The sequence below is a fragment of the Passer domesticus genome, chromosome 6 (genome assembly GCF_036417665.1).
Source record: "Passer domesticus isolate bPasDom1 chromosome 6, bPasDom1.hap1, whole genome shotgun sequence".
In the NCBI taxonomy this organism is placed as follows: domain Eukaryota; kingdom Metazoa; phylum Chordata; class Aves; order Passeriformes; family Passeridae; genus Passer; species Passer domesticus.
In genome coordinates, this window is record NC_087479.1 from 27,464,374 (window position 1) to 27,489,506 (window position 25,133).

Consider the following 25,133-nt stretch of genomic DNA (forward strand, 5'->3'; position numbering starts at 1 on the left):
ACCTATGGGTTTTGGGAAAAAACTGCTATTTTATATTCCATTCAGATTGATGGAAACACCATCAATCAATAGCAAAATTTACTTCTAGCCTAAGAAATATTTCTATCTGATTTGCATCAGACAGTATCATACAAATAAGGCCATTTAAATGAAGTGCTGGTCTCCAGAAGCTTCTTTCCTTTATTCTGATCTAATTTTTTATTGTTACTTTTTTAGTGTCCAATTCTGAAAAACAAAATTTTCACTGAATTCACCATTAAGTCACAAAATATCCACGTAAATATTCAAAAACCTTCATATTAAAACAGGAAAGCAAGCAAAGGACTATAATTTCAAAATGTGCATGTATTCTGAAGTGTGTGCTACTGTCCATAAGAGTTGTCCATAGTTCCTGAAAGATCGACTGTGACTTTTCCACAGCTGAAGACCAGACTGCTAATTTGCTAATTTTCTTCCTGAGAGCAGGTACAGCACTTGACACTCATCATTCTTCTGTCTTTGTTTACCTAAATGGGAAAGTAGATACCAATGAAGAACTGCCTGTCCTGAGATGTGGAAGCTGGAGCTGCTGTGCCAGAAGCTGGCACTGCTGTTGATGCTGCCTCACCAGCTGGCCCTGTCAGAGCTTTATCAACAGAGAAGGGGCTAGAAAAGTTCCAAACCTCACTGGTCTTCCATGCAGCACCTAAAATATTTATTAGCAACACGAATGCTGCAATTTTACTTAAAAGACTCACTGAGCCAGTGATAACCTCTCCTTTAAGCACATGCCTTTAAGGGACCTTTGACGATATGAAGGGCACTGTGACAGCTGTAAATTGAAGCAGCTTACCAAAGATAGAGCTTATTTTTAACATTGTTTGCCTCTAGATTAACCAGAGACTTTTTGTACAACCTTCTACATTCCTAAATCCAGAGGTACTTGGGAAAAAGGGCCATGTAACAAAAACTTGCACGCCATAATTCAGGTTATGTTAGCAAGGAAGAAGCATGAGGTATGCACACTGTTACAGGGACAGAGCAGCACATGCACAACTTAAAGGTAACAGAGAGCTTCAGGACTACTACTACAACTAAACCAGAAAGCTATTTTGGAGATGAAGGAGAAGGTTTGAAGTACAAAAATTGTATTTATTTTTTTTTTTTTAAACTTGAACCTCAGACTGACCAGAGCCTGCTCACACAGCAGACCTGAAGATTCAGTTATAAAGCTGGGCACGAATGAAACCTGTCTCCAGAATCACTAAAGATGGAAAACAGATTTTTGAATGTAGCCACCAAAGTAAATTCTTCTATCTTTACACAAAAAGCAAATTCTGTAAGCTGGGGTTTAGGAGTGCTTCTCGTTCGAGTGAGCAGTGCCAAGATTTGGAGGAAAACCAAGTGGCAGATTTTTTGTGAGCTGGTTGTCAGCTGCAAGGTTAAAACTCTCTGCACAGGAAGCACAGTTGAGGAGGGATTATTTCAAGCACCTGGAACGAACTCCCACAAGAAGCAATAAACACTTTAAATGTAATTTTCTTTTCCTAACACACTTTGGCCTTTGCTAACAAATATAGCACATATATGTATACACATATGGAGTTAGAATAACAAACTGCATTTGACAGTGAGTCCTTGCTTATTGAAATCTGGGACAGTGTTCACATGCAATAACTACAATGAACACCATAGTAAATATATTTATTGACTCGGCAAAATTAGAAATTTATAGCAGTCTTGTGGAGTAGATTACAACACTTAAGATATTAAATAACATTATTACTTTTTGATAACAAGGTCTAGATTAAGCATATTATTCTTGTGATACTTTTAAGGAACAGATCAACTGCATTTCTTGTACAGATGTTATGAAAAACAATAAAGTTGGAGAAAGGGCATTGTGTTTAGTGCAAAACTAACATTCAAAACTGAAAAACAGTGCAAAAAGCACTACTGAAAATTTTACAAGCCAGTAGTTCTCACAGTTTGCTAATAAACCCACATGAAATATTTTCACTTTTTGAGTGTGTTAGGCCTTGTTTTGAATTCATATTATTGCTTCACCAGTAGCTGTTTCCAGAGAGGAGGTTTCTAAAGGTAGAGACCTCCACCTATAAAAAGAATTTGTTATGTTCTTTGGTAAGCAATGATAATTGTCCAGAATTATCATTACCGGATTCTTTGAACTGCTAAACTGCCCCTACCTAATGGAATTGTTAAAAACTGTATTTTAAATATGTGCTGATACAAGTTAAGAGCTGTTTTGAGAGTATGACTTGGGTTCTTCCCAAACACAACAGTCAAAGCAGCTACAATAAAAAGTGCAGAAGAAAATTATTAAAGATTTCAGTTTTACAGTTTGAAACTGACTATGCTGGCAAGCAATTTTCTCTTAACCTTAAAAGAAAAGCTAAATTACCGTACCAGAAACTTGTACTGAAAGTATCTTCCAGTACATCTTTCGACCATAATGCAAAGATTGCACAAATCAAATGACATCAGTAAAATAAAAGGGTAAGAACTAGAAGTAGTTCTCTTACACTAAGGCTCTTTGTCTGTGGTCCTGAAAGGCAGTTCTGCTCTTTTGAATTTTGTTAAATAAAGATATTCTGGCTTTCAAGAAGAACATAACTCCTAAAGACAGACTTGACCTTTTCTCAGAGCTATTGCCTTGCTTACTGTATCAGAAACTTACATATAAGAAGTTGAAAATGCCACACTTTTCAGCCAGTTCTGTCACCATAGCTAGTACTGCAATAAAAACGCAATAATAGTGAAACTGACCTCCACCAAAAACACAGTAGGTTTTAAGTTTTATTTCTGAAATGCTGATATACACTGTATTAATTACAGATTTTTTTAAAAAGTTATCATATTAATGAAATGGGTTTAAGTTTTAATATAAGGACAAAGATATGAAGATATCTGAATGTTGTAACAATTCTCTGTTGTCACGTTTCCATCCAGGTAATGGTGTTTCAGTTTTATTTCTGGCCAAGTTGGGACAGCTAAACATGAAGAGAAAAAAGTCATTAGATTGCTAATCTTATTCTTTCAATAAATATCAAACAAATATCCAGTTCATAAAGCAAATATTTCTGTCTTATATGCTTTGTTTGTCTCTGAGAACCAAACATCTTCTGGTGATAGAATATTTAATTCATAATCTCAGAGGAGAAGGCCTGAGCTTCAAATTTTCATGAATGCATCTCATGAAGTAAAGGCCCAGTGTGCACAGTCAAGACAAAAAAAAAAAAAAATTAAGCTGAATGAGGAGGTAAAAGCCAGCAAGTGCCATTTGTCTCCTTGAAGTGCAACAAGAATTAATTTAGTTCTCTAAAATGTAGTTTTGAATAACAACTTACTCTCATCTTAGTAGCACGTAAAATCATAGGTGGTGACAGCTACTGAAGGGCTGATGTTTGCTGACCACCATGAATAACTTTTTTTTTGTATTTGTATTGGAATGAGGCATAGAGAAGTAATGATGTTTTTAACAGCGCTAAAAGACAGAGTTTAGTACAGGTATGGATACCAAGCTCCCACCAGGCCAGTACTTTTATATCTATATATCTGTAGATATTTATAAACCAGGACAAAGGTTTAAACATTTTGTAAATTGAAAAAGTTGCAAGAAAACCCTGGACAGAGATGGTGTTTGTGGAAATTCCAAGAACTGACTCAATTTTTTTCAGTAGGATTAAGACAATTATTATGAACTTGTTTACCTGCATTACCTGTGTGAACTCACATTGATAACATGCCTTCAACTGCTAATTAAAAATAATGACTTCAAAACCGCACTTCAAGCAAATAAAAATCAGTAACATGCATTAATCTTTCATAGATTTATTTGAGGTTTTTTTGGTAAAAATCCATGGAGATGTAGAGTTACATAAATCAACTTACATATAAAGAAGTAATAAATATTATAGAGCTTATCAAAGTTATCTACCTGTTTCATAAACTGTGTGGCATTAAAAAGTTCACTGCAGCCATACAGGACATGTTTGCCTTGTTTACCCTAAAAAAGAAAAATCCATAGGAAATTAATTGTTTAACAGAGTAGTAGAGGATTAACGAGCAGTACTTTTTAAAGCATCTACAAAGGGAAATTACAGGATCTACTACATGATTTTGTACACAACAGTATGCTTGCCTCCTCCTGGAGGCTCTCTATGGCTTGCAATTTTGATGACAGATTTTCAGCATGTTGAATTGAACTTGTACAATACATTTATTTTAAGGCACAATCTACCTCAATGACAGTATACGTATTTGCTTTTTGACATTGTGAGATAGTCTAGTCTAGCACAGAACTACAAATAATTAGATTTGATAATTCTTCTACAAAAAAATCCTGGAATGTCAAAGCTGAATGAACACTGCTTCCTGTTTCAGAAAGTTTTAAAATACTTTCTCTGTGCTTTCAGGAGCAAACTGGCAAAACAGATAGTGCTTAGAAAAATAAAGCCATGAATAAAAATTCCGTGGTATCTGCTTGGAAGAACAGAGCTGTTGATTTTTCTCTTTTTTATTCTGGAGGAAGACTGATTGAATTTGAGAATAATTAATAAGCTACATCTGTGGAAACAATAGAAAGCCTACCACGTGAAAAAGCAAATTTTGTTGGATAAGACTGTAAGTGCCACCTGGAAGAGGCACGCAGGTGGAAACAGGTGGTGGGAGGGAGAATAAAGGTTCATTAACCTTCCTTGGATTTTCAAGAGCAAAGGGCTAAGTGGAATAAAGGTGAGGAAGTCTTCCCCCTTGGGAGGTCATCTCCCACTGCTCAAGTACACAGTCTGAGTGGAGAAACATACAGCACACTTCAGCTGTGACAACTGTAATGAATATCCTCTGTTCACAGGTTCCAGAAGGTTCCAGAAGAAGAAAGTATTTTCAACTTCTGACTCTCCATAATATCTAACATTATCATTCCCATAGTTTTCAGTTCCTTCTCTTTGACAAATGACCTCCTGTTTGCCCTCTTATTCCTCTGAAACTTCAGTTTCCTGATACTTTGTACGAAGTGCTGAGTGTTTCAGTGCCCTGCATATACATATACAGCAAACCTCAGCTCTGTCAGCATGCAACTACAATCAGGGAAGTGAACTAACCTCTAGGGGATGCAGAAGTTTTTTTTCAATAGGAAGTAACAAATAGTCATTCTCTTGGGCATCTTTTGGATTGATATAGTAGCTAAAGAGGCTTTGGGTAGACTAAGGAGCAAGCTAAATGTTTGCCAATATATTCTGCCATAGGCAGATGCCTCACTGAATTAGTTATTTGGGATAGTGATGAGTGCTAAGCAAATCTAAATGATTTCTTTAATTTACATTTCTCTTCCTAGCCTTTCTAAAACCAAACTAGCTCTGTTTCAAAATGGCTGCCTGTCAGAGGGAGAAACTCAGCACACATGTTCTGACTTTGCATTCTTCAAAATTTACCTGGACATCAAACTCTCATGTGCTTTGTAGAATAACTGTTTTTCAATTACTAATGCTCCATATCTATTCTTATGTGTGAAAAGCCTCAATCCAGTCTACCAGAGGGCAGGAAAACTGTACCATGAACAAGGTTAAGATCAGCAAGAAGGAATGGTGTGCTGCTGCTGTTAAATAATTTATTACCTTCTTCAGAATTTTATTAAGGCTACTTTGGCATTTTTTTAATTCCTGAAAAGTGCTTGAATACCACTCCTGCCTTAGTTATTTTTCTCCATGCACTGAGTTTTGGTATACACGTGTTCAGTTAGTCTGGCCAGTTGGAACCAGAGAAATTAAATCTGTTACACCAGCATTACATAGTTGAGTACGTATTTTCTTACTTGTGTATATGACACCTTGTATGATTTCTACACAGAATTAAATGATGCAGTTTAACAATAATGAGTTTCTATTAACTCAGTAGGGAAAACCCCTAACTGTGGATAAGTAATAAATGCTTAGATATTGGTGCCCATCTGGTGTTTGTTTTAACAGATTGCACAGTATTTGCATTATGTTGGCTTCTGAAACAACATACTTCATGCTCAAGTAAGATTGTTGTACAATAAAATGCTGTTATCTGGAGGTCTGAGTTTAAACTAACTCCATATTGCAAAACTGCATACAAAAAAGCACTGGGGCATCTCTTCTGCAAGATTTATGAAAACTAGAGAATTCTCAGCAGTTCCTTTCTTTCGAGGTTATGATATGCTACAGCTGCTTCATTTAACACCAGCACACGAAAACTACTAACACAACTCTGAAACTGGTTAATTCAGTTTGCATCTGATGACAGCTTTCAACCATGCTGGTGTGTATGAACACAAAATAAAAGAGAATGCAGTTTATTTACTCAACTCCAAAGGGCAACATGAGCAAAATATCAGAAACAGCAAGTCTTTGTTGGTCTGAATTAATAACCCACAATTTCTACTGATTTCTTACATTCCTTTTTTCCCAGACTCTGTATAGAATAAGGATGTTAAGGCTTTGTCTTCTAAATACTAAATATTACAGAAAACATGTTTCTATCAGTAAGTTAAGGACTACAACTGACAGAAGTACACATACCTTTATGTAGTCAATAAGATTTTGATATTCAATATAGTTGCCTCCTCCAACTACAAACACTATGGCCTAAAAGTCAACAGATATATTATTAGAGTATGCATTCAAGTTTGTAAAATTTCAGTAGTGATATTCCAGATAATTAAACATACAACAAAAATCATTGCAATCACACTGCGATCTTATAAGAACTGGATACAGAACCACTGCTTCCTGTCTGAAAAAAGATAGCTGAAGTTTTGGTAGGATGCAGAATAGGAAGCTGAGAGCTTTTAACATGTCACTCTTTTCTACTAAGACATACTTGATACATATACAGTTTCAACATGTTCCTTTTTTTGTCCAGAGATATCTCCAATGACCACAGGAAGAGTTAAAATATCTCCACAGATGTTTATTTGGGCCATAAATAAAATAATTCTATCATAACGAAATACATGTTTTCATCATTTTTTCTCTTCCCACCTACTACTGGTAATAATTTCTAATATTACAGGTAAAAGCCATCAGTATTTTCTGGGCTGTGTTTAAAGGAGAATTAATGTCTAGAAAAAGGAGACTTAATACCTGTATTATTGTTGTTAACATTCATTATCCAAAATTGCTTGACCATACTACATGAATTTTATATAGACTTGATCTTATTACTGACATTTTTGGTATGACCATCAGTAGGCATATATATATTCAGGATACCACATGGTATTTCTTTTGTTCCTGAGGATAATTAAGATATTTCATGAGAAATTGGAAACACTTGTATATTGCCAAGGCAAATATTTTGCTTATGAAACTTCGTAGTAATAGGTAAGACTTTTCCTATTTGGAAATATTTACATAGAAAAATCATACTGAAAGTTACTGGCATTTGTATGAAATTACAACATCCATTATTTTGCTTTTTTTCCTTTAACTGCAGAGACTCCTTAATATAGTAATTTACATCAATGCTGTTGTTTAAGGCTGGACAAAGGACGAAATCTAGAGAGCATTCTGAAAATCTGGTTAAAAATGAGGGATTTAAATTGCTCACTCAATTATTAGTAAATCCCTGTAACTGCCCTCCGGAAAATTTTCTACTTTTTTCCTCCAGTATTAGTGAATACTTATATAGTCATATGAAGATGAAAAGCTTCAGAAGAACAGCTAATTATAATTAATACTAGATATAATTACTCTAAGTGCTTTTTTTGCAAATAAGACCTCTCATTTTCTTAATCATGATCATCCAAAATGACTGCACTTCAGGATTTATTTATTTTTAACACATGAACATTGAAAGGTAATTTCTACGTGACTTACCTCCTGGAATGGATTTTTATTTCTTGGAACTGAGCTATAAAAAAATACAGCACAGATTTCATTACACATTAATAGAAATATGCAAAATAAGCATCAGGTACCCATCATATTTATGGACTACTATATAATATTAGACAAAAATATAAGATAGAACAATATCCATGTTTCCATTTGTTATGAAAAATCATTCATTCTACAGGACTGAATACATGAGTAAACAGGAATTTTACTTCAACATTTTTAATATTGCTGTTTGAATAACAAGCTTTATGAGAACAATTCTTCCATAGTTTAAAAGCTCTAACTACAGTGCTCTTACCTAGGAGCAAATACAATGAGTTAAAAATGTGATCAGCATTAGCACAACCCATGGCACCTAGAAATCCTACCTCCTGGAATCTTAGCTAGGTAAGCCAGTCAGTTTGCAGTGCCTGCATACACACTTACTGATGCTTCCAAATCTCAAAAACTGCTACAGGCAGCAGGTATGCAGGATCAGAATGATAAAGGGAGGAAGAGGGAAATTACAAGTTTGGGTGGTACAGATTCTTCCATCTGAATACAAGGGCAGGTAGAGGACAAGAAACCTCTTTTCCTGCATCACCTTGAAGCTCCAGGGGAAGGGGAAAGTGAAGAAAAAGCTGTGAAGGGTCAGTCTGCTCTCCTGCCCTTTGCTGTGCTGGCCTGCAGCCCCAGAAAGTCAAATACAACTTACATTCTAAAATAGCTTAAAACTACTGCATTTTCCCCTTCAAATTGCCTTTTTCCCTTATTTTAAGACATTTTCTCTGAGCGACCAAGAACAACTGAATCAAAACACATTCCAATGTGTAGGTTTAAAACGGAATGGCCATCTCTAATGTGTTGCTTTGTCTGTCAAGAATACTACAGACTTCCCATAAGCAGAACTGTTACCCCAACTCTCTCATTTTTTGAATATGATACAACAAATCCACACACGTTTTGTGTCATCCTTTCAGAGGACAAAGCCTGTTTATACTTGAGGTAGGCTTTACACAGGATAGAAAGACACTGTTTTCCTAGGATTGAATTACAGCAATGCAGTCACTACTCTATTTAAACCATATTAAGTAGAAATGCCAGTATTTCTTAAAATGGGAGGAGATTAGAAAATAAAATTAGTCACTTTTAAATTAAATCCATTAATTATATTATTTAATATCATTATTTTGTCAAGAAAACTAACATATGCTTTTATTGTCTACAAAATATTTGAAGAGAGAATTAGGTAAACCACTATATGAGTTTTGCTATCATGCCCAAATATGATTTAAGGAACATAACTTGAGCTTACGTACAAACCCCAAACCAGAAACTAAAAACTATTCCCTGTAACGAGTATTATAGCTACACAGAATGCCACATTTATGAACAGCTGTAAATGAATATTTCTACATTGTTTAAAGCAATGTAAAAACTATACAGAAAGGGCCAAAAATTGAAAAAACCCTTCAGCTTGAGTAAAATAAATCTTTGCATTTTTACACAAAATCTACCAAAAATGCTATAAAAGCATCACAAATCAGTGACAGCTGAAATCAAAATGAAGCATAAAATACTAGTACTTTAGTCTTTAATAATTTCAAGATTTTATTATCTTTGAAATTATATAATCTGTAACACTTTTCCATAAACATATATATAATTTGAAATTTATGTCCTCTTACTTGTCATGTTTTAAGAACAAAGTAGAGACACAATTTTCATGCAAATAACTAAAACCAAGCCTGGATCTACTTTATCCATGCTGATCCTGTAATAAAGTGGTGCAACCAAATGAGATGATTGTTTTTCCACAAGTTTGATGACAGTTATTTTTAGAAGACATATCAAAATTCAGTATCTTCTGTTGCTAGGATATTAGATTAGGTGAGACTATCAGACAATTATTAGATAAAGACAGAAAGCAAAAATAAAGATTTACAAACTTTTGATGTAACTCCTCTTCCTCTTTTTTACTGGCAAAATAAACTATATCCAAGCCTCCCTTCATATACACATGAACATAAAATATGCACCGAACTAAACAAAAGTAAGTGCAGTCAAATTTCAATATTTTTTTCAAACTTATTAACGAATTACTAAAGAAGGGTTGTATTAAAATCAAAATTGTAACTGTTTAAAAAGTGACAAGGAAATTTTGGTGCACTACCCAATGACTATTTAACTTAACAGTGAAAACTCACAAAGTTTCTAAGAAACCAAGCAGTACAACTATGAAGAACTCTAACATTTATTATTGCTAAATATTAATACACATTCCTGTGACTAATGTACATGTTAGCACTTTTTTTTTTTAGATTTTTTTGCAGTGTTATAAAAATTTATCTGATTGATCCAAGTACCCAGCTATAAATTCCTTCAAGACCAATTGTCTTGACTTAGAATTAATGATCAAAATAATTACTTGTAGTCAGCAAGTAAAATAAAATAGATTTTTTAAGTTAGTCTTTTCAAGGAGTAAAGGGAAAGAAGCAAAACTCACCTGTCACTGCCTCGCAGCATCTTGGGGTCAAAATACCGGTACTCATCTGTCTCCTATTAAAAAGTATGTTTTTATCTCAAAAGATTGGAATTTTGGCTAATGAATTTTTGCTTGCATATATTGCATTAAACATTGTTCAAACCAGTATCATTTCCCATCACATCATTCAACATTAATTGCGGTGTCCACTAGTATTTAAAAAGTTTATATATAACTGAACCAGTACAGAATAAACAACAGTGAGAAGCTGTGAAGGGTGCTATTGAGCTTTTTATTTCTGGTTCACCTAAAACTGACTATCACACACTTTCCAAAAAATACACTGGTTGCATAATAAATCCCAACAGAAAGACAGCATGCAGAAAGAAAAATTGTTACCAGCTTTAGAGGAACACCGATGGTTAGTAACAAACACGAACATTTTCCAGGTTACAGAGATCTGCTATTGATTTAACATTATAAAACAAAACACTTCTGTGGCAATGAGTGCTAAGGACAAGACAGATCAAAATCTGCTACTGTTATGTAACTTATCCTTCTCATGTCATGATTTATGACTACTATTAAACCAAAATTAAGCTCTTGAAGAAGAAATGAGTTCCACAAAAATTTGAGAAGTTTGACTCTCTAAACTACAGAAAAAAAATTCTTCACACAGAACACTGAGGCACTTCCAATATTTTTACTGGCAACAAGCAGGTTTTTTGCCAATTATTATGGATGAAAAACAAAACATCTCAGTAACTCCTTCTGACAACTTCTTGGCTTTCTCCTGTTTCTATAGCACATTTTCATCCAGGTACTGTGAAGTTTAGTTTGTTGATAAACTGCATGCATAACTACAGTTGATTTTATCTGTGTGCTTACATGCAAAAACCTCTGAATTCTGATGATTCTGTAGAGCAGAAATAATACTTGAGTAGTAGACAAATTATCTAGGGAATTTACTAGAGTTAACATAGCATAACTAACTCTAATATTAAAAAGTATTTAATATACATGTGGTGGTTAAACACACACAAAATAAACCTATTTGCTATTACAAGCTTTTATATAATTACATAAAATAATTCTCTTTTCCTGCAGTTTGGCTTTTAAGAAGAAAATAATTTAGATCTAATTTCCCCCTGAATCTCTGTGAAATGCTTTTATATGCTCCACTGGGAATTTCAACTGCTGGAGTCTGCCAGCATCCATGATTTTGCAGCTTCATACCGGAAGGTGGTATAGTGACTCTGGGGCAAAGAGAGCTGGGACTGGAGAGATACTGATAGAATAAAACTCAGGGGCATTTGAGAAACCTTTACCTGGTATAAAAAGATTCACTTTCTCTGCTTATTAGAGTGAATTACAGATTAATGACAGAACTAAAAATCAAGAGTTAATAAACATATTACAAACATTTATTCCTGAATGCATTACTGCTGTGTTTTTTCACTGTGGCCTTGTGTAAGTAGACACACAGAAAGTGGTAAAGCAACAGAAATGTGATAACATGGGGATTTTCCACTGTTGCTGTTTAAATACACTATTTCTGCTGAAATCAGTGCTGAGGGTGCAGGGAAAAGAAAGCCTAGTAGATTTTATTTTCTTTAACAAGTAGCAAGTCTGCCAAGAAAAACAAGCGTGCATAGCACTTTCCTTAAACACAACTGAATGTGTGATGTCCCTAAGCAACTCCAGCAGAAAAGAAATACTTCTGAATGTATAAACTTAGTTTTCAATATTTAAAATTAAAATGGAAAAAGATCCATGGGAAATGTCATTGTCGGCCTGTATTTGTTCTTCTGCAGAATCTAACAGGACTAATTTGGACTAGAATTTTTCTTTGTAATGCATGAAAGGTATATCCTACGTCTGAAAGGTATCATATCCACTGAAAGGGACAGTATTAACCAAAATACAGTTTCAATAATTTATATTACAAATAAGATCTATCTACTTCTTAAGTCAATACAAATGTACACACTCTACTGACAGAGGCTAAACCACTTTGTAAAGATTCACTTTTCAAAGATTTTCCTCACACAGTAATCAAATAATTTTCTAGAAGACTGTTAGAAGGCTCTCCATAATATGGAGAATATGTTTCTGAATATGTTTTTCAAGAAAAGGTGTAACTATAGCTACACAATCTAGAAAAATGTAAAAAGCTACAAGATAGTATTATGGCCCATAATGGTTCCTGCTTCCCATATGGTTCCTGCTTCTGAAAAACTAGGACAGCATAGGTGGCATGGACTTCTTTGTCCTTGCCAGGGAGACCAAAGAAACAGCAGAGACAAGCAAAACACAAAGTGATTTACAGAAAACCCCACAGAGTTTTGCACAGGATATAATTCTAAATAGGTTCAAGATTTCAACTGACAATAATACACGTGAATTTTTGTGGTACAACGTGTATGTACATTTCATATATTTTCTTTATTTTTGCACTTAATATCTTAAAAATAAATTATTTACATTCATTGTATGTAATTGCTTGACTTCTCATTAATCTGCTCTAAATTTGCATTACACCTTTTATCTGTATGTACATTTCATCCACAATCATCCAGTGATTTCTGTGGTTAATAAGATTTCTTGAATTATAAAGGAGACTTTTTCCGTGTTGTAAGAAACTAAAATCTTGAACTTTTTTCCTCTCCCTTTGTGTTTTGCCTGCAGTGCTGTAGTTTTCTATTCTGGGAAATAGAAAAGGATCCCACACATCAGAAGATGAACAGAAGCCACAATGGTGTATTTCCACACATTGACCTTTTCCAGATACAATTTCACTTCTGTTGATAGTACAGCAAGTCTAAACACATTCCACAATGACTCTCTGGCTTGCTTCCTCTGGCTGAAACTTACTCCCAAACTTGCTGTCAGTTTTCATGCAGATTAGGAGAACCAGTCTTTAGGGATTGCCTGGTCTCCTCTGTCTCAAAAAGTGGGACTCCCTGTTTTGTGCCATGAGTATCAGTCTCTGCCATGGCAGTGGAACAGGAAGCTCTGACTGACAGATTGGCCCAATTGCTGATTTTTTAAGTGAGAAGATCAATGTTTTCTCCGAATTATCAAAGTGCTGCTAGCTGTTTTCCACTAAGTAAAATGTGCAAAAATTAAGTCAGAAAAAAACCTCATATGACTTGTAAACTTTTCTCCATCAACTAAATTTGTAGCCTGAGGAAGCTAATGTTTATTTTTTAAAAAATTGTTTTAATTTTTCACCTTCTTGTAAGTTACCTATACTTTCAATTGCAGCTTTCTAAGGTAAGTGTTCTGGGTGACCTCTACTGGTTGACTAAATAAAGTTAGCCCTGTACATCTTTTCCAAGTCTTTCAAACAGGAACAACAATCCACTAATGCTGGAAACAGTGTCAATTCCTTTGTTGTTAAGAGAAAGCAAATTATCTGCTAAGAATCATGACATATAACATCTATGAAGTACAGTTAAGAAAATAAAGGATAACTTGGATGTTGATAATATTAATATTTTACCATTATTTTTCCCTCTGTACATACAGTTAATACATGAACCTACTAACCAGGCCTACTTTTAGTTGGAAGTTCTAGCAAATGCCTTAACTGTGTAGCTAGCACATAAGCAATTAAAAAATTTGTAATGTTTAAATTTAAAATATCTAAGTAAACTTTCACAGAAACAAGGCAAGAAGAGGAATTTTCTGACAAAAACCACCTCTGCTCATAAACAGAATGACTGAATCAGTAGTAAAATATTTTCCTCACATAGCAAAGTTTAAATATGTGGGAAATGTAATCTTCCCTAATACAACTCTCTCAAAATATTTCACTTCTGAAGCTGTGCTCTTTAAAAAAAACCAAACACTTTGATGCAAAGAAAATTTCAGTCTACAGCTTAATGTAGAAATTTAGGAGCAACAGAAGCTTAGTAAAACACCAGTGTAATAGAAGCTCAGAATAGGAAAAATCTAAAAAATATTAGTTCCAATGAGACACAATAAATTGTCGTTGCTTAGACTATTTTAATGAAAGAGGTCTTATTAAATAGTTATGAAAATGGTGCCATTCTTGAAATACAGCATGATTTGATCTTTTCTATCATGAAAAAAATTAGCGTTAGCATATTACATATCACAGCCTCAAGATTTCATTTGCTCCACCTCTCTCTGTATGAAGGCAATTGTACTCACAGGGTTTGACTTCATCTCCATAAGGTTGTCCAAAATACGTGTGACTGGCAGATTCTGTAAAACATAACATGAAATTGATGGAATGCTGAAAAGCTTATTAAGAACTATTCCCAGGCACATTATTACTGGAAGAGTTCACAGAGCATCTGAAATACTATTTTAAACAGTTTTCCTCTTATGCTAAGAAGTGGGTAAAAAAATCAACCCTGGCAACAAATTTTTGGATGACCTGCAAAGGAATAAACTGAGGTGAAATTCAAGATTACTGTTCCTTATTTAACACAGAAAATGTCAGCTGGGACAAAAGACCTGAATATTAAGGAGTTAAACTACTTCAGTTATAATAAACTGAGGTTGAGTTTACATAGCAACAGGATTGGAAACGAGTCTTGTTGACAGGATGTATCAGAAGAGGACATTCCAAAGGATGATCTACATATTACACTGGAAAACTGATGTGAATCCTGATGTGAATTACTGAAGGAAAAATAAAAAGTTAGCTTTAATAGAAATACCACAGACCTACATTAGGCTTACAAAAATGAGGAAGAAAGGCTTCTCATCTGGCTACCCTAAAATACCTGGAGAAGAAATTAAAAGCCAGAAAGGCACATCCTGAAAACAAAGCAAATTGGCTTTTTGCTCCCTCAGAACGCAAAATATTGCAAGCCATCTTGTACAGAATAATATTAACTCTTTAACGCCGCACATTTAAACAAATGACAAAATGTGTTTAATACAAGGAGAGGAGGAATTCTCCTGGAGACTATACTTGTTTTCTATTATTATAAGTAACAGCTTATCTGAAGATTTCTCTATAACATATAACACACATGCAAGGTGTATTATTTAAATTTTCCTCTATCACATTTCATGATATACCACTGAGTTGTAACTCTGCAATACAGCTTATCATTGTAGTCATAGTGAAATTCCTGCAGAATTAACTGCCCTACAAATCTGAGACTCCAATTTTAAACTTTTCTGTGATAGCAAATACCTTTCATGTATAAATTATGTGTATAACAGGCTGAATAAACAAACAATGACAATGATAAGATCAAGCAGGTCAAAAAGATAAATCTTTAGTTAAGACTTCATTTTATTTAGTTCTGATATGTTATATTTCTCATTTTGAATTCTGACTCTTCAACTGAATTATAGTATTATGAATGATCTTGTTTTTTCAGAAATCTTGATGTGAAAATACTACAGAATTAAGATTTTAAACCATAAATAAATATTTATTTATTGCCATCTGACAAAAGTACATGTTGAGAAAATAATGTATTCTCTGTAGAGAAGGTGGTTTCTGGGAACCACAATTCAACATTCCAGCTATGAGTTATACAACCAGTTTCTTTTTTTTTGTTGTTGTTGTTGCTGTTTGTTTTCTTTGGGAGGATGTATATTTACATGCAAGTTATGCTCAGAAATACTTTACAAAGTTCAGTGAATATGTGAAGGTGGAGGTCCTGTCATTATAAACATATTTGTTTGAATAGTAAGTAAACAGAGAACTAACACTTTCAGCCTTTTAATCACTCTGAAATAAATTAACTTAATGCATGTAGTTTTAAGTAAAGATACAAATTCTTATATTTTTTGTTTATTTGTTGTTTGAAGGTCTAGTCTACTTTGAGTATTCTACAGCTGTTCTTTTTATAATGCCGAAATCACTCTTAATTGCTACAAAGAGGTCTTCAAAGAAAATGGGAATTATTTGTTACTTATTTGATACCTGGAAGTTACAAAGTGATAGATCTATCCACAAGCAGAGATTTATGTTTACTTTTTTCACTGTACAATGAATTTTATTAATATGACAAAGGTACTGAAATTTGTTTTTCCAAATGTTCACAATACTCATGACAGACTTTTTAATTGTTTTTTTTTTAAACTTACTTGTTGCTTCAGTACCAAGTTCTTCACTCCTTCCATTACAAACTGTGATCCTGTATTCATAACACGTGAAAACAGACTGAAAAAAACAATATAAAGATGATGTAAAAGATATTTTTGTTTTTCATTTATATTCTTAAGCTTTATACTGACATCCAATTTCCAATGAAGTCAATAGGACCTAAGTACCAAGTAATTCAATTTGTCATAAAATATATTCTTCATATCACATTGCAGTCAACTGTATGGGAATATACTTGTAATCTACCAGACAGGTCCTCACCTATCAATGGGAGCCTTGGATTCTAGTCTTTAATCCACTGGACAGTTTATTTTACAACTTCAGTAACGTAAGGATTTGAGTGCTCCTTTCAAGTGGGTATCCTAAAGACCACGATTAACAGAGAGGCTGAGCATCTCCAACAAACCAATGAGTGATTTTCCCAAGTGAAACAGCACCAGCATTCTCTCTGACCATACTGTGCCACAGATTCCTTACAACAGTGACAGGGCATTCCTGAAAGTAAAGCTGGTAATAAGGACTGAAATCCTCTGCAGATGGAAAGACCCTAGTCCTATATCCTGTATGGGATATATGTAACCTTAGCACAGTCGTCTTTTTTTTCTCGCATCTTGAAATAAATAACTACACCTTTCAACAAGCAGTCAGACACCCAGTCCAGGACATTCCAGTGTGTTCTTCCACCCCAACAGTGTCCAAACCCAGGAGAGAAATGATTTTGAATATAAAGGGCTGTTTTTATCTTCTGCCATTGACTACTTAGGGCTCAAAGTGATAGCTGTCACAGATCCAGTTCCTGCTGCTGAATTCCTCTCCTGTGAGATTGCATTTAATGTGCAGGTGCAGAGAGCACTGAGTTTAAGATAATTTGTGAATTTAGCCACAGATCCTTTTATTTTTCTCTTTGTGTGTACTATGCACTGTTAAGGGGAGATGAGTGCTTGTAATTGTCTGTAATTTAAAAATTTTACAAACAGGGAGATGTTTTGTTCCAGGCCCTTTATAACACTAACCACAATTTCAGCGCTACTAAAACAGGATAAAAGAACCCAAAGGCTTACAAAAAATTAATCAAAAGCATACCCCAAAGGTTTAGGTGTAGCATTTCCATAGCTGGTTGGAGCTGAAGCCATCTTAGTGAAAGCTCTGTGAAAGCAGGGATAGAAAAAAAGTATTTATCTCAGGCACATACTTCTGTAGAATGTTCCATTCTAGTAATCTGAAAGCGAAAAAACTTCTGCATTTTGAACTCTTTCAGGAAGTAACTATTTATTATATGTATCCCTCTTGCCTACAAATACAATAGGAATTAGATTTTATAGGTAAAAGACAATTTAATTTAATTTAAATAATATGTAAAACTACAATAACTGATATCCAGCATGACTCCTTGGTATGAACTAAAAAAAACTTTGGAGTCTGAACTAGCACAACCTTTCAACTAATTCAATAAGCTGTTTCTGTCCTGGATCATTAAGGGCACTACTACATGTCATGTCCTACAGTGTTCTGGCACAATGAAGCTTACTTTTAAAATAAGATTTGCATGTGTTACCGTAACAATGACAGTAAAAACTGATACCAAATGAATATATAAAGATAATTTACAACTTAAGAGAAGTAACACATAATTTCTGAACACAATGCTGGGTTCTATATTAATCAGTTAGCCTTATATAGCAGAAGAAATTACTTACTTCCATTGTTTTATGTAGCTCAAAGGAGCGAGATTACAACCTGCATCCATCAATGCTTTTTTATACTGCTCCAAGTCAATCTGAAATCATAAGGTGGGGAATTATAAAAGGTTGAAGTTACTCTTAACTCCATGTACAAAGACAAGATATCCTTATCTAAATATTAAATCGGCAGTGCAAAGTTACAGCATTGACCTCGGTTAAAAAGTAATTATGAATCTTAACCCCACTTCCTACCAACTACGGAAATGCAACTTGAAATTAAATTTGTCATGAGCAGATCCCATTAAACTGAACAGTTTTTGTAGAATTAAATCCTGTGCACTTTCAGATATGGAACAGTCTTTATACTAGCACCAACAGAATGCTGGTTTCTGTACAATGTCAAAACAGTAAATAATAAACAAAGAGGAACTAATATATATTAATACAAATACTTTCTATTTGCCTAACCAAACATCTTTTCCATCAGATAATGTTTCTACAGTGTAAGAATTTTCCTTGAAATTAATCATCCTAAGTTCAAAAGAAATATGAAGAAACTGTCTCCTGAATTATTCAGATATTGGCAGATGCATTTTTCCTTAATTCATCTCCAAGTCAACTGACTCAATCATTCTTGAATATACGAAGATGAAGTGAAACCAGTCCTATTTTTGTTTTGCTTTACCTACTTCTTTGAGCAGTGGAGCAGAGTAATAGAAAACATGCTTAGATGTGTCTTGCAGTAACTCTGATCTAAATATGTCACAACATAATGTTCCTTCTTACTAGTCATTCATATTCTTTGAAACAGTGGCTAAATCTGTGAGCACATTTCCTGACAATAAGACAAAATTTCTTTAGTTTTAGAATTTCATGGGCATTTCATATTTCCCTTTGCAAAGAAACAGAACGATTTACTTAGTGCTGAAATGAAAATCCTTTGTGGTAAAATCTGGTGTTGGAAGCTGTAAAGAACATAGGTACCTCTGAAGGTGCCTGAGCTGAGCTTATGTAATAGATGAGAAATAATCGCATTTTGTCTTCAGGAGTTCCTGCTGCAGTAAGAAAGAAAAAAAAATAATTATAAACTACAATTGTAACTATGCTGCTGCATTAACTGCTCTTCAGCAGCCATACATATGTACATGCAGATCTCTAGTTATGACAATAAATGTTATTGATAACCATGGCCTTCTTCCATGTGTAAAATGGTAGAAAGACATACAGCAACTTTATTAAGAGTTGGGTTAGATGTGCTCATTCTTTCTGCAAGTTTTACACTTCCCCCTTCTGTCAGTACTAAATATTATTCTTCATATAACATATAAATAAATTCTGTAGAGAAATTATGACTTATTTTATGTAGAGATTGCAAACATTATCTGGAAGTAGGTCCATGAAAAAGCAGACTAAAGAAAAATCATAGAAGTAATAACCACAGCATATTATTTTTTAGCTCTACAACTTGCTTACACAGCTCCATGGTTCACTGTACTGAAATACTCAAGGACTGCAAAAGCACTTATACGAACCTCTGTTCAGGAAAAAAATCCCTGAACTTCCAACTTGCCTTCAGAAAGGATTTCCCCTCTTAAATCCTCTTTTGTTGGAGAAAAACACTTCCCATTCTTGGGAAGCATTTATTCATATGCAACCAAAATTCATCTCTTCAGATCAAAAGGTTGATGTAGCCACTACTTAGACTATAAGCTACTACATCAGATTTTGAACACATTTTTTTTTTATTTTTCTAGACAAGAATCACTGTTAGTAAAGACCATAGTTTCAAATGAAGTTTTCAGAACAACTTCTCAAAACAAACTTTTCAAATTAAAATTCATTATAAAAGCCTGATACTTTTAGTACAATATTTTATAAGACTACACTTTCTTGTACTTGAGGGTAAGAAAATTACTTTTTTTCCTATTTTTCTTTTTCAGTATTGCTTGTTTTGGGATGTTTTCCCCTACTATGGAATGCGGATTAAGTCAGCAGGAGACCATCTGATCTAATCTGCAACTTTTATTTATAAGTGAGCATATATTTAGTCTGGCAGAAGTTAAGAGCAAGTGCTGTCATAATGAGCATTTATGACTTGGTACAATCTTCTCTGAAAAGCAGGTTTTACTAAACTTTACCAAATACTAGTACGTCAGAACATCAAGAACTGAAGAAACTTTGTATTATCAAAACCAAAAGCCAGCTTTCAAAGTAGAGATCCACCTGGAATTCACTTGGGTAGAAAAAGCTGTGATGAACAGCTGTAAGACTCAGGTCAATTGACTGTCAAATATTCACTACTTTTTTCTAGACTACAATCTGTGACAGCACAGAGAGGCAAACTGCTCAACATTCTGAAGAAAACCTAACTTGGTGAACCTAGAATGGACCAATTTTATATTCAGTTGAAAAACCAGCAGGCAGCCCCTAGCTCCCATTTTATCCCTACTCCAGGGTAGGGCAATACCCACTAAAATGGGAGGCAGCTAATAGTCCTGAGTGGTAGGTGGGAACATCACAGTAACAAATGGGAGGCTGAAGCCTGCAACTGTTAAGTGGTCACATCTAAGTGCTTTCATCAAGAGCTCTGCAGATCCCATCATCCACAAGACAAATATCCCCACACATAATGCCAATAAATAATCCACCAGAAGCACAGGAAGACTTGATGCATTATTCCTTAAAAATGTTTTCTGATGGTATTTCTCAGTGAATCACATAAGAGGATGGACAGTTTAACAAGACAGCATGCCTGGAAATAACCACTGTGATTTAACTTAAATCTTTTTCATACATAAACTTAAAACTAGACAATGCATATAAAATGCTAACAATACTGTGAAAACCTGAATACTTAGCTTATGAAGAAAAATTCTAGCTTGTGAATCTAATCTTTCTCTTGTTAAAACCCAGGAACCTTGCCAATAGGAATGTTGGTAAGATACATCAGGCTTGGAAAACAATTTGCTCTACACTGAACTCTAAAAAGGCATAGAAAATGTAGATTCAGGTAAAAAGTAATTGATCCAGTAGGACATACAAGCTGTTTTCATATCTAAGTTTATGCAAACATAAAAGCTGAAATCAAAACAGTACATGAAATATTAATTCTGAACATGGAAAAGGACTAGTTCGTATTGATGCTTAATGAAAATACAGATTATACATATTCTTATTAGCATCAAATAAAAAATGAATGTATGTACTGAATTACAGATTGATACCTGACATTAGATTTTCTGAAAGTTCATTAGTTTCTAGACTTGAGCCATTATGAGATCTTTAAAATTTTAGCTCAGATTTCTACCAACTGGGCACTATTTCTCCTACTGCCTTTTGATTATATAGCACGGACGCTATTAAAAGATTTTTGCAGAAAGCCAACAGGATGTATATATACTCTTTTTATAAATATGAATCATTATAAAACTCCAAGCAGGCATTAAGCTCAGTATGTAGCTGTAAGACTACACACATAATCATGCAGTAACAAACCATTTTCTTAAAGAGCACACTGGAAAAAGAGCAGGAACCCTGGGTCTCTAAATGCTTGAGGTTTGCCAACATAATTGCCAGTATGCAGACAAGTCAGAGATCATAATTTAAGTTTTGCACTTTTGCTCTGCACATTATTTTCTTCCAGCCAACTGGTATCAGATCATACTAAAATCTGTCAGAGGGTTTTGACACACATCAGGTTGTGACAGATTGAAAGAAGAATTGATGCTGGAATAGTACAAAAAGCTGAGAAGTCATTTGGGTCAGCCTTTCAGAGAAACACCCCAGTGACTCCTGCTAATAGAGAACCAGAGCACCCCTGGTGTGCAATGCTCTGATATGTATGACCCATATCTGACTCAGAAGCTGGGATGCATTGCTTGTGCTCTTACATGATGAAAACAGACATGGCGCAGCTGAATCAGGACATGCAAAGCTTCAGGTGAGTCCCAGTGAACTGGCCAATTCACATCTTGTGTCCCTTCTCTCCACTTGTTCCATTCGTCTCTTTCCTCACACAAGCAGGAGCTACATTACAGTCCCTTGATCTGATCAAATTCTATGGTGTTTGTGAGGTAGGTATAGGTTATAAAATGTGCAGGAGGATTTTAAAGAATTAGTATTGCTCATACCACAGAATGCCATGCTATACTACTAAATACTGGAACAGCACAAAAAATAAATATATTGAACTTCAAAAATAAGAGGTTAGGATAGGATTTTAGTAGAGCTGCAGAAGTAGCTAATATTTTGGATATTACTCAACTGAAGCATTAAACTCTCTAGACTGCTATTGAAGATTAATCAAAAGCTGTTTTCTTTACAAATCTTGCACAGGTTGCTCTTTATTAACCCTGAAATCCAAGCAGGAATAGATTTATTGTATAGCTTAACAAATTTTATACCAAGTTCAGATTTAAAGTACTCACCATCTGGGTCAGAAATCATGTCCAGAAGAGATTTGTCCAGAGTGGATTTGCTCATTATTTTTTCCTCGTATTCAAAATACACATCCAGCTTTCGACTCTGTTTAAGAGTAATGTTAGGGTTAACATCTTAGAATTGTGAAAGAATATTTATTTTCTCTTTCAAGAGGTATGTAGTTTAAGTTATAAATACAGCTTTAAAAAATTTATTTTTAAATAAATTATCAGTAAAAGTAACTAATGCTTGCATTATAATATGCTTTTATTAACTCTCAGTAAGTTGATTTGTATTTAATTATCCTATTAAAAGTGAAAAGGCAAGTTAAGCAAGGGGTGTCTGCTGTGAATATTGAACTGGAAGAGAAGCTTTGTTTTCAACTATGGTTTGCCACAGCTGAAAACTACATGCCATCATACACATTGCTATGTTATAAAAGGAAAAAATAATGGTCAAGTGAATATTATGTCCAATTTATTTTGAACCTCCAGGCTCTCAGACCACAAGACAATTATTCAATGAAGATAAATATGGAAAATTCCTTTATACATTAAGGCATCATCCTGAAGAAACGTTGGCAACTGCCAACTTAGGCTGGTACGGAAATACTACCTCAGATCAAAGGCTTGCCATAATTCACTCACACCAAAGATGGAGAAGTTTATAATTAGATTATCTTGTTAACACTGGAAAAGAAGTCTCTCATTATACATTGACACATCTAGATGTTGTGAAAATCCTTTTTAGGGAGGATGGCACAGGGACTATACAAAATTATTGAGCAAAAGCTTTACGGAAGACATCACATGGCCATGCAAGTAATGACTGCATTGCAGCACATCTGCACAAACAGAGAAGCTTTGCACTTATTGATCATGATCTTACAAGCTGAAAATAGAAAAATGAACTCCAGAACTTATTTTAAAATGTTCCATTACAATGCAGAACATTATGTGTGTTTGAACATTAAAATGTAGCATCACAACCAATGTTCAGCTACTCAGCTTACAAAACCTTAGTATCTGGTAACTAACTAAATCCTGATGTTTGAACACATTCAGCCATGTATTGGCTCCAACAGGAGACTGGCAGAGTGGATCTCCATCTTGCTGCTTTTGAAGTGTGTCTGGTCCACACCTGACACATTGCTGCTGTGAGACTGAAATGATATAGCCAGAGTGAGCAAGAGTCACCCTGCTTTTCTTGGGTTAAATGATTTGAGAAATTTTGCCTGATAATGCCAAAGCATTTAAAACTGCTATGACATATTTTATTCAGTGCAGTAGTAGTTGTAATGACACTACATAAAAACTTTAAAAGTCTGGTTTTCACAGATTTCTGAATAGTACTAAAATTATTCCTGAGATCACAAATAAAAAAATAATTTTAAAAAAAGGTATTTTACCACCTCTTCAAAAAAAAAAAAAAAGAGGTACTTCTCTACCATAAGACTATCAGGGTCTTTCACCTTCTGAGCACTCTAAGTTCCTCAAAAAAAGAGCTACAGAAGAGAAAGCAAAGTAAAAAAGATATGAATTACAAGAATACTTTTATATTGAAAGCATATGGTGATTAGCTTACGATGCATGTAGCTACATACAATGCTTCCATTTCTCAGTCACCACTTACTGAACTCCTTGAGAAAAGCAGTTACTTGCAAAGCAACAACTTAATTTAAAGCTTTTGTGGATGCTTGCAATTATAGCTTATAAAATAAATTACCATGAAGAGCACTCAGACATGACCCCCTGCTACTTTTAGGGGCAGAAGAATGTCTTCTGTTGATTGTTATAGTGACTATGACTACATATAAGGTGCATGGAATGAGCAAATAAAAGATCTAGAGCTTCTTTCAAGCTGTATTTACCTTGAGCTAATATTAAAAGAGTAATATGAAGTCTGAATAGAATCGAGCTACCAGCCTATTTCCAAGACCTTACATCACATGCAATTTGGTATCTGGTAAACCATGTGAGACCTCAATTCTACAGTGCCTTGGAGATTTTCTGTGTTACATTTTTGTTAAATCTCTCTATAGATATGAATTAATTGCACAGAAACTAGTACAATTTTTAAAGTATTTCCATTATATTCACTTGCTTTCTCTGTTTTATTGACATTAGTATCTTGTTATGTGAGGCGAAACTCAATGTTTTTAAGTTTAAAATATTTTCCCCAACAAAAGGCATCCAATAAAAAAGGGATTGTCTTGAAATGTGGAAACTTGATCTTATAAAGTTAAATATATTACTGTTGAATTTGGCAAAGCCCATATTATCTTAGCTGGTGATCTGTTTACAAGAAATTTATTGAGATGGCATGTAAAAATGTACAACATAAAAAGATTCACTGATTCTCTGTATTTGTTTACAGACCAACTTCTAAATAAAATTTCGTAATTCAAACATCAGTTACTTTCCATTTTAAGAACAGATTGACAATTGTTAACTTACTTGGAGCACAGGCTAGGTAAAATTCTTCACAGCCATGTGTAACTTTATGACTGTTTGACTATGGCTGCTGAACAAAACAGATTAGCAGCAGCAAAGAAAATTCACTGGTTGCATGTATGTTCTATACTTTGAGCCTAAACTGAAACA

General features: G+C 34.3%; 1 protein-coding gene and 1 long non-coding RNA gene across 5 annotated transcripts in view; one reads left to right on the forward strand and one right to left on the reverse strand.

The window, feature by feature from the left end:
- Positions 1-2,632, forward strand: part of LOC135302955 (uncharacterized) — a 36,820-nt gene extending 34,188 nt beyond the window's left edge. The window contains exon 3 of the long non-coding RNA XR_010364492.1: positions 217-2,632. This is a non-coding gene — a long non-coding RNA (uncharacterized LOC135302955). The remainder of the gene's footprint in view (positions 1-216) is intronic.
- A 151-nt stretch (positions 2,633-2,783) lies between these two features.
- Positions 2,784-25,133, reverse strand: part of SCFD1 (sec1 family domain containing 1) — a 49,279-nt gene continuing 26,929 nt past the window's right edge. For all 4 annotated transcript variants that reach the window (XM_064424053.1, XM_064424055.1, XM_064424054.1 and 1 more), the window contains 11 exons: positions 22,539-22,635; positions 19,096-19,166; positions 18,127-18,206; positions 17,513-17,575; positions 16,411-16,486; positions 14,506-14,559; positions 10,348-10,400; positions 7,842-7,875; positions 6,543-6,608; positions 3,938-4,006; positions 2,784-2,990 (listed from right to left, as the gene is read on the reverse strand). In XM_064424053.1, the coding sequence (XP_064280123.1) occupies positions 2,967-2,990; positions 3,938-4,006; positions 6,543-6,608; positions 7,842-7,875; positions 10,348-10,400; positions 14,506-14,559; positions 16,411-16,486; positions 17,513-17,575; positions 18,127-18,206; positions 19,096-19,166; positions 22,539-22,635 (687 nt within the window). In that variant the 3' untranslated portion in view covers positions 2,784-2,966. The remainder of the gene's footprint in view (positions 2,991-3,937; positions 4,007-6,542; positions 6,609-7,841; positions 7,876-10,347; positions 10,401-14,505; positions 14,560-16,410; positions 16,487-17,512; positions 17,576-18,126; positions 18,207-19,095; positions 19,167-22,538; positions 22,636-25,133) is intronic.